The following is a 10,725-nucleotide window of genomic DNA, read 5'->3' as shown; positions in this document are numbered from 1 at the left end:
ATCGATCAGCCATGGTGGAATTATTGTTTATCTTTTGGGGAGGAAGAGGGTAAGGAGTCGGTGTCAGATCAATCACTGCACCGATGGTTGATAAAATGTATGTCATTCCGATCGAGCTTCACTACATTAACCATCGGTGCAGACAGTTACATCATTTCCAATTCTGAAAGACACCCATTCATGTTTAATGTATTATTTAATAAAGACAAAATAACTTTTAATAACTTGCATCATTGACAAAAAAAACATTACACTTGGTTAAATCCCATGAGAAAAACAGGTGGAAAATTTTGCGTTAATTTTAATATATTATCGATGTACAGTACATAGAAATCTTGTCCCATTTTAACTTATAAACTTGCCAGTAATCATGAAATTGTCTTTCAAATTGAGAATGTAGATACGACATTCCAACTGTGTTGTATTTTACAGGGACTGACTATTAGCTTGATGGGTTTGATGCAACGCATCAGAAGGTTGTCCACAACTCGTCTTTTTCCCTTTCCCAGACCCAGGACCATGGACAGTATAGAATGCAATAAAATAAAATACCGATATTATACCCCCTCCCCCCCCCCCCCCCCCCACTCCTCCCGTCCCGTACTCCCCCAGGCACCATGGGATGCATCCACAATTTCATTGGTGCCCCTCATCCCACATCAATCCTACTCTTCTTGATTGTGAACCTGTCCAAGTCTGTCATAAGTTTTTCAAACATCCGACCTAATTGTCAATCGTCTCACAGGACCATGGATTAGCTGCTCTTAACTCCGAATCTCCCACTCACGTCTGAGCAATTCAGGATACCTTTTCCGTGAAGGAACAGTGCTCAAGATTATCTAGAAGAACCGATCTCGACAGAGTGGACAGTTGGCCTTGTTGCTTGTGGAAAACCACTTGTACTGCAAAGAAAGAATGAAAAATGATTGAGTAATCAATGATAAAATGGAGAAAGACCACAAGTGATTGTGTGTGCAAAGCGTGATTGAGAGTGCGCAGAGGAGAAAGCACGGGAAAGGAAACTCAAACTCGGGAGAGGGAACATGAGCTCGGAACTCGGGAGAGGGAACGCGAGCTAGGAACTCGGGAGAGGGAACGTGAGCTCGGAACTCGGGAGAGGGAACGTGAGCTCGGAACTCGGGAGAGGGAACGTGAGCTCGGAACTCTGGAGAGGCAACGCGAGCTCGGAACTCGGGAGAGGGAACGTGAGCTCGGAACTCGGGAAAGGGAACGTGAGTTCGGATCTCGGGAGAGGGAACGTGAGCTCGGAACTCGGGAGAGGGAACGTGAGCTCGGAACTCGGGAGAGGGAACGCAAACTCGGGAGAGGGAACGCGAGCTCGGAACTCGGGAGAGGGAACGCGAGCTCGGAACTCGGGAGAGGGAACGTGAGCTCGGAACTCGGGAGAGGGAACGTGAGCTCGGAACTCGGGAGAGGGAACGTGAGCTCGGAACTCAGGAGAGGGAACGTGAGCTCGGAACTCGGGAGAGGGAACGTGAGCTCGGAACTCGGGAGAGGGAACGCGAGCTCGGAACTCGGGAGAGGGAACGTGAACTCGGGAGAGGGAACGTGAGCTCGGAACTTGGGAGAGGGAACGTGAGCTCGGAACTCGGGAGACGAGAGGGAACACGAACTCAGAACTAGGGAGAGGGATCTCGGTAGATGGAAAGTGAGCTCGGAACTAGGGAGAGGAAACTCAAACTCGGAACTATGGAGAGGGAACGTGACCTCGGAACTCGGGAGAGGGAACGTGAGCTCGGAACTTGGGAGAGGGTACATGACATTGGAACTCGGGAGAGGGAACGTGAGCTCGGAACTCGGGAGAGGGAACGTGAGCTCGGAACTTGGGAGAGGGAACGTGAGCATGGAACTAGGGAGAGGGAATGTGAGTTCGGAACTCGGGAGAGGGAACGCGAGCTCGGAACTTGGGAGAGGTAAACGTGAGTTCGGAACTCGGGAGAGGGAACGCGTACTTGGGAGAGGGAACATGAGCTCAGAACTCGGGAGAGGGAACGTGAGCTCGGAACTCGGGAGAGGGAACGTGAGCTCGGAACTCGGGAGAGGGAATATGACCTTGGAACTCAGGAGAGGGAATGTGAGCTCGGGAGAGGAAATTCAAACTCGGAACTCGGCAGAGGGAACGTGAGCATGGAACTCGGGAGAGGGAACCTAAACTCGAGAGAGAGAGAGAACGCGAGTTCGGGAGAGGGGACGTGAGTTCAGGAGTGGAAATGTGAGCTTGGAACTCGGGAGAGGGAACATGAACTCGGGATAGGGAACGTGAGTTCGGGAGAGGGAATTTGAGCTCGGGAGTGGAAATGTGAGCTCAGATATGGAGTGGGAACGCGAGTTCAGGAGAAGGAACGCGAGTTCAGGAGAGGGAACGTGAGCAAGGAACTCGGGAGAGGGAACGTGAGCTCGGAACTCGGGAGATTCCAGGTCTTCAAAACAGCTGTTCACCACCATCTCTTATCTTCCCCTATCCAAAACCTTGATCTTTTATATCCCCGTTAATACACCCGAAATCCACCTCTTTACAACCCCATTTTTATGCCTCTGCCGACAAAGTCGCCAGAGGCATTATGTTTTCTGGTTGTCCGTCTGTCCATCTGTCCGTCCGTCCGTCCGTCCGTCTGTCCGTCCGTCTGTGATAGGTTTTCGTTACTGCGATAACTTGAGAACGGCTGAAGGGATCTTAGTCAAACTTGGTGCAGGTATGTATAATGAGGTAAAGATGAACTGATTTGATTTGGGGGTCACAAGGTTAAAGGTCAGAGGTCATGTTAGGTAAAAATCCTGTTACCACGATAACTTGTGAACCAGTGATGGGATTCTGACCAAATTTGGTACACTTATGCAGAATGATGTAAAGATAAACTGATTAGATATTGGGGTCAAAGGTCAACGTCCTAATAGGTCTATAACTTGGGAACAGCTGAAGTGATCGAATTCAAACTTGGTACAGGTATGTATATAGATGTAAAGATTAACTGATTGGATTTGGGGTCAAGAGGTCAAAGGTCAAAGTCTGTAATTTGTCTATAACTTGAGAACTGCTAAAGAAATATAATTCAAACTTGGTACAGGTATGTATAAGATGTAAAGATTAACTGATTAGAATTTGGAGCCAAGAGGTCCAAAGGTCAAAGTCTGTTATAGGTCTATAACTTGAGAACGGCTGAAGTGATCTAACTCACACTTGGTACACATATGTATAATGATGTAAAGAGTATTAACTGAGTAAATTTTGGGGTCAAGAGGTCAAAGGTCAAAGTCTGTAATAGGTCTATAACTCGAGAACGGCTAAAGGGATCTAATACAAACTTGGTACAGATATGTATAATGATGTAAAGATTAAGTGATTAGATTTTGGGGTCCCAAGTTCAAAGGTCAGATGTCGTGTCAAGTAAAAATGTGATAACTTGTGAACAGCTGAAGCGATTGAAATTAAAACTTGGTACAGGTATGTATAATGATGTAAACATGAACTGATTAAATTTTGGGGTCAAGAGGTCAAAGGTCAGAGGTCATGTCAGGTAAAAATGTGATAACTTGAGAACAGCTGTATGTATTTAAAGCAAACTTGGTATAAGTATTATAATGACGTAATAATGTGGGCGGAGGCATATCGGTCGACTTCGTGATGTCGAAGTGTCGTTCTGGTTCTTTCCTGAACCTCCTAGTAGTGTCCATTTGTTTTACAACCCCCTCCCCCTCACCCTCCCCCCGTCCCCAGCCCTCTCCCTTCCACAGATGTACCACTGCCCCTGTTCTCTACTGTTGTTGTGCTTCCCTCTCTCTCTCCCCCCTCTGCTGTTGTGCTTGCTTCTCTATCTCCCGCTTCCTTTATTATACGTTTTATGTGTTTTCTGTTTATGTCTTTGTGTTTTATGTGTTGCTATTACACGAGCCTCGACTTTGTATTAAAAAAAAGAAGAGGGAACGTGAGATCGGAACTGGGGAGAGGGAACAGGAGTTGGGAACTCGGGAGAGGGAATATGAGCTCGGGAGAGGGAACATGAGCTCGCGAGAGGGAACGTGAGCTCGCGAGAGGTATCGTGAGCTCGCGAGAGGGAATATGAGCTCGGGAGAGGGAACATGAGCTTGCGAGAGGGAACATGAGCTCTGGAGAGGGAACGAGCTCTGGAGAGGGAACGAGCTCTGGAGAGGGAAAATGAGCTCGAGCGAGGAAATGTGAGCTCGCGAGAGGGAATATGAGCTCGGGAGAGGGAACATGAGCTCGCGAGAGGGAACATGAGCTCTGGAGAGGGAACATGAGCTCTGGAGAGGGAATATGAGCTCGAGAGAGGAAATGTGAGCTCAGCTCAGGAGTAGGAACACGAGCTCAGGAGAGGGAACGTGAGCGCGGGAGTGGGAACGTGCGCTCAGGTGTGGGTACGTGAGCTCAGGAGTGGGAACATGACATCGACAGAGGGAACGTTAGCCGGCAGAGGGAATGTGACTTAGTTTGCAGAAGGAACGTGGGACTGGCAGAGGGTATGTGAGCCCAGCAGAGGGAATGTGAGCCCAGAGCTCGGGAGAGGGAACACGAGCTCTGGAGAGGGAACAGGAGGTGGGGAATGGAAAAGTGAGCAGACCCCAGCAGAGGAAAAGTGATCTCAGATCTGGGAGTGGAAATGAGAGCTCAGGAGAGGGAAGTTGAGCTCTGAGCTTAGGAGTGGGAATGCGAGCTTAGAAAGGGGAGCGTGAGCTTGGGAGAGGGAACACTAGCACACACTAAAGCCACAGCAAACATCAGAGGCAGGGGCTAAATGAGAGCATGTGGTAGAGCAAAAGCCAGTGAGAATATTATCTAAAAAGAGTGAGAGAGTAATAGCGAGAGCATGAGAGTGAGGAAGAAAGATATTTTGTCTATATAACAATGGAGATAAATCTACGAGGTGAAGTGTGCAATCAGCTCAAAAGATGAAGTGTGGAGTACATGAGGGGAATGTTCAGAAAAGGCAGAGAATGGGTGAGTGTGCACAAGTCTCACAAGGCAGGCGTTGTGGAACTTTTTGCGGCACGTGCGGCAGGCCTTGCAGGGCAACGAGCAGTTTGTGCCATGGATGATAGAGAAGCATATGGCGCATTCTTCGGTACCTTCAAACCGCTTCTCCACATTTGCTTTCCACAGTTCTAGCCCCTCAATAATGCTTCCATTCTGTTGGCACAAAAATATAAATGTACAAACTACAAAGCCAGCTGTTTCAAACCATTGCATTTTGTACAAAGTTTGTCATACAGTAGTGCAAAAGGAATGAGAGACTGTGGATCAATAACTAAATGAGCTTAATTTCATTTCATTAGATAATGCAGCTAAAAGAAAAGATGAGCGATGTGACCAAGACAACAAATTAACAAAACAAATGAACAACGACGAGTACGCAATCAAGCCACCCTGGAATAAGTAAGTTAGAGGTAACTTGGTTCACACCTGTGTCAAAATGGAGCAAGAGCTGCACAACACAGATGGAAAAGTAGGAGAGACCCTTGCTTTTGACATTGGCATATAACAATTAAAAAGTGAAAGCAAACGAAGCTACATGATGGAAAGAAGGAATGGCCATGCTGGAAGCATTGCAGTACTTGGTTCTTGAGGAAAGCGTGCAGCTGGAGAAGCCAGGACCGCCACTGCTGCGGCGACACGGCGACACGCCGGGAGCACTCCACCGTGGGTACACCAAGGGGGAAGCTCGCAGGTAAGCACACCAATAGCTCAACGTAAACCTCGTTTGCCTCGTAAGCAGCCAGAACCTCACGGGCAGTCGGTCGTGCACGCACCTGATGCAGAGTCACACAACAAATACAAGCGTTACGCCTCGGTCCCCCGTCGGTGAAGTGATGTGAGTTGACAAAGTGGAAGACGCAAGGCGGCCATCTTGGATTTTGACGTGGCGACACAATTTGCAATAGCGTTATTCCTTATGCCTAGATACACCCACACACCAGATTAGAAGTTAGTAGTTCGTTTAGTTTTCAAGATATTTCGCTCACAAGGTTCAGACATATATATGGTGGCGGCCATCTTGGATTTTGACGTGGCGACCCAATTTTTAATAGCGTTCTTCCTTGTGCCTAGATACACCCACACACCTGATTAGAAGTTGGTACTTCGCTTATTTTTCAAGATATTCTGCTCACAAGGTTCAGACTTTCATGGCGTCAGACATACATGGCGACGGCCATCTTGGATTTTGACGTGGGTTGCACCCGCACACCAAATTAGAATTCGGTCCTTCGCTTACGCACGCACGCACGCACGCACACCCGCACGGACGGACGGAGGGGAAAACCATCGTCCCCCTTTCGCTCCGCGGTGCGACGGGGCACAAAAATGCATGGAATGTATGGTTGGGTAAAATGATGTGAGAAGAGGAACGACATTAAATACGCGCACTGACTGGCCATCCAAATTAGGATGATCAGATTATAGGTGAACTTCCAAATACAGTATCTGGCATCATTTGTCAGGGTGTCATGAAGTGCTTGCATCTTCATCTTTAAAAATAAAAACTGCTTAATCAAAAAAGCTCTGTACATCATAGGAATTGTCTTTAATTAAAGGTAAAGTATTGTGGCACCTTTAGTTATTTTTTTATTTAAAATCGCAACATTCACAATGGATGAAATCAACAGAACTTTTATCGAGGTAGGCTAACCGCCAAGGCACACAATGCCAGTCGACACACGTCAATATTAGTCTTCACCAGCAAGACTAGTTCTTCATTCTTCATTCTTCACAACGTTCACAAGTGATGTACTCGTACGGTTCCACAAACAAAAGGCTCCGGGTCACATTAACACCACCTTCAAGATGATGCCCTCAGATGGCAAAATGGCTGGCTTTGATTGGTTTCCTTGTTAATGAACTCATGATGGGATAAAATAGAATATGTAAAACATGGATTCCCATCATAATAACTTAAATAATGAACTTTCTCGTATTGTGAAAATACAACCTACAGTTAGAGATTAAACCATTCAATGACCCGTGAAAGTATTTGTGCATCTCACCGACATCAATGGTGTTTCCCTTGACCGGAGACAGCCTCATGTATAACCCAAATCAATAATTGTCATGGGGATGGCCCTTCCTCATTTAGAGAATTGTGCACACAAGGGTCCAATTTGTACAACCACGAATATCATTCACAGCCAAAACAGGCAGGTAACGAATGGTCTCACTGCTCAGTTTCAGAATCTTGTGTCTCGGAGGAAAGACTATCCGAGTTGCAACGGCCGTCACACAGTGGACTCCACTATCAGGACGATTCAACTGTTGAAGCCATCCCAAAATGAACAGCAGAAAATGTCGACATAGATACCAAAGTTGAACTTCGACCCGGTAAATCATCGGAAGCAGGACAAGCATACTGCAATGGACTGATAAGCACAGCAGAGGCAACTCTTTTGTCACATAAAACCTCCCATCATGTGATGAGATGGTACAACAAGTCATTCAGATTTCAGGCATGCATTAGGAAAGTTCATCGAGCCTTCCATGTTATTGGAATGCAAGCTGCACACAAGCTCTCTATTGTTTACACATACGCTGCTGTTGGTGTGTCTCCGTACTTTCCACTGTGTTCCAGCTGTTCTGTTCTGTTCTGTGTTCTTGCTCTTTCACGAACCTTGACTTCGTTTACAGAAGCTTTTTATAAATGTGGTTAATGCATGACTTTGCAATTTGCATGCTGTTATGCGATGAGAATGAGACGTCTATGGAGGAGAATAAATCTTCTTAAGGGGGTTGTTCAAGTATGATGGCAGAGTCTGTGGGAAGTGACAAAGTGGCAATTATGGATTTGATAACTACCACTAAATCAGGGACACTAAAGAGAAGAACAGCTGAGAATTCCACCTCCAATCTCACAAAAACTGGGAGCAGATGGTCAAGCAGAAGGTTCCAGGTGGTGATTATGGCATGAGGAGGGCCTAAAAATATACGAAATGGCTATATACCAGGGTTTGTTACCCACTGTCAATAAAATTGCAAATTGTACATGACCCACAAATTTTGACGTGACAGTCATCCTGTTCCACGAGACAGAAAGAACAAAGAATCGAGCTCAAACTACCCTATGTACACTTGATGGTTGTCTACATCAAGTTCAGCTGTACAGATCACTTGCAGGTTAAGACAAAAAGAAAGTGTATCTCAAAGTGGCATTCATTAATCTCGCAGTGCAAGACCGAACCTGTTGAAACATCAACTTTGGACATCAAAGCAAAAGAAACCACCGCCTGGTTTCTGTGCTTCGAGTACTTTGCGCCAAGAAATTTGAGAGCGACATTATTCAATAAGGTAGGGAATCGATTAGATAAATATCGATATTGAAATTTGTGGCTTTAACTCCATAGCTTGCCTGGGACACATGATGCATGCTGCAGAGTTCAAGTACACGTTACACTGGTATAACGGTGCGCAAACCAGTTGAGAAACATCAGTGTCCCTTTTATACTTAACATGCCCTTCAAGCTCCAAAATCATTTCTTCAGTCTGTAATTTGGACCCTCCAATCATTGTTCCTTCTTCCTTCTCAGGATAAAGTGAACCCTCAAACCTCAAAGTTGTCCATACTCTGTCATAATCCTAGCCCACTAGAATACCTCTAGCTGCAAAATCCTCTTCACATCCCCTTAATGTTTGTCTTTGTGGTGGACCATCCATCAAATGATGATGATTATATACTGTACACCCTTATTTCCTCAAACATATATCATCTTGTAACCATCCATTGCAACTCACTGTTCCTCATCTGCAAAGATTTTAACTGTCGCCATGCCAACTGAATGGGCATTGACTCGGCAACAACCAGCCATGGGCATTGCAGAAAAGACCTTCTGCAACCTTGAGCGTTTGACACAATTTGTAAACGTCCCAACCCGGATTGCAGCAACAGGTATGTCCTCCCTACCTGGACCGAGTAATGACTAACTTTCCATCCAATCTCTCCTGTTCCTCATCTAGGGTGATATTAATGCCACCATGCCAGCTGGCTGTGTGTTAACTCTGCAACATCCAGCCAGGGTATTGTACCAAAGGCTTTCTGGGAATATGTGGGTCTGATCCAACCAGTGAACTTATCAAATTCTGCTCTGCTGCTCTTGTTTCTCCTCTATCGGTGATCTTCAGCATGTCCTTCTTCTTTGGCCACTTCCCATCTGCCTGGAAGTCAGTTAACACACTCACATTCACAAGAAGGGTGCAAAAAGGTTCCTCTCAATGACAGACCAGTAAGCTTACAGCTTACTTACAATTGTAAATCATGGATTCCATCATCCCAGCTGACATCAAGTCTTTCCATCAGTTTTGGTTCTGCCCCCAGTCACTCAACGAAGGACATGCTGCTGCTTCTCTCTCAAGAATGGTTGGAGGCCCTAAAAATTTTTTTCAAACGGTCAAGACAATATAATATCCCTGGATACACCTTGAGAATTTCACACAATCTGGCATCCTGCTTTGCTTGTCAAGTTCTCTGCGTGTATAATAGAAGGACACATTCATTCATATCTAGCTTTCTGACTTCATCCACTCGCCCAGTCAATGCATCACCATCAATGGAATTCTCTGCTTCCTTCTCCGCATGGACAATGGAATGCCCCCAAGACAGGGTCTTGTTCCTCTATATAAACATGAACAACCCCTCCGATGCTCTCTTCCTTTTTTGCAGACGACTCACATTGTGTCAAGTACCCGATCACACCAACAGGAATACAGCATTTACATCACTCTCTGTTTATCTGGAATCAATGAGGTGCGAGCTAGTATGACCAAGGGGACATGTCTCTCAATCCTGGCAAATGTCAGTCTCAAACTCTTCAGGAAGAATCATCAAACTAACCCACCTATCTATTTCCATAGTCAGCCCCTGGAAGATGTTCAGTCTGCCAAACTACCAGGCTTCAGCATCAGCAATGACCTCTTCCAGGCTGACCACTGACCTCCAAAGCCAGGTGCAGACTGTGCATCCTCAATGAATTCTAGTCATTCAAATTCTGCAGACTGTAAAGTTCTCAACATTATTGGAATGTCCTGCAATAAGGCCAAAGCACAAGATTGTTGCTCTCACTTCACAAACAGGTTAGTGGTCTCTCTCTCTCTCTCTTTTCTAATTAACGCTCCTCTGATAAATAAATAAAAAAAGATCCCTCTGCTCTCTCAGCTGCCCGACCCTCCCAACTCCTTCATGACACAAACATTCTTACAGTAACCCCCACCCAGTTAAAGTCCTAAAATAGGACTTGCTGCACACCTACACTATATCGTTACACTTTTTTCCCCGTTTGTGGAACTGTCTTCCGGAGATGGTGCAATTGCACTCTACCCTACAGGGCTTCAAAGCTGGCAGTGCAAAAACATCTCATGTCATCACTCATCCCCTCCCACCATCTTTTCTACCTCCTTTTCCCCTACGTGATCCAACGCCTTTCCTTTCATCCTCTCTCCACTCATCCGGTCCTTTTATTGCCTCACTTGTTGTCTTCAACTATGACCCAACTGCACCAATGTCGGTACGTTGCCTTTTTACCCTCTACAACCTCACTCTCCCCTGAGCCTCGGTACAATATTGTATAAAAATGGGGGAGGGTGGAATGAAGCAAGTTTTTACGAAAGGAAGTTCGATGAAGAAACAATGAAATGTCTGGCATGGCTCAAAAGCCTGAGACTTGTGTTTTTCTTTTCTTTCAGAGAATACAGCTCCAATTTGTATATCAAAA

The 10,725-nt window shown here is 45.9% G+C and overlaps 1 protein-coding gene across 3 annotated transcripts in view; it reads right to left on the bottom strand.

The window, feature by feature from the left end:
• Positions 1 to 177: 177 nt before the first annotated feature.
• The window catches only part of LTN1 (listerin E3 ubiquitin protein ligase 1), a 390,185-nt gene continuing 379,637 nt past the window's right edge, over positions 178 to 10,725 (bottom strand). For all 3 annotated transcript variants that reach the window (XM_078774055.1, XM_078774056.1, XM_078774057.1), the window contains 3 exons: positions 5,590 to 5,784; positions 4,997 to 5,164; positions 178 to 902 (listed from right to left, as the gene is read on the bottom strand). In XM_078774055.1, coding sequence (XP_078630181.1) covers positions 840 to 902; positions 4,997 to 5,164; positions 5,590 to 5,784 — 426 coding nt within the window. In that variant the 3' untranslated portion in view covers positions 178 to 839. The remainder of the gene's footprint in view (positions 903 to 4,996; positions 5,165 to 5,589; positions 5,785 to 10,725) is intronic.

The sequence above is a fragment of the Myxine glutinosa genome, chromosome 3 (assembly GCF_964187855.1).
Source record: "Myxine glutinosa chromosome 3, kmMyxGlut1.1, whole genome shotgun sequence".
NCBI lineage: Eukaryota > Metazoa > Chordata > Myxini > Myxiniformes > Myxinidae > Myxine > Myxine glutinosa.
Note: the sequence above shows the minus strand (reverse complement) of the source record. Positions and strands in the feature narration are given on the sequence as shown.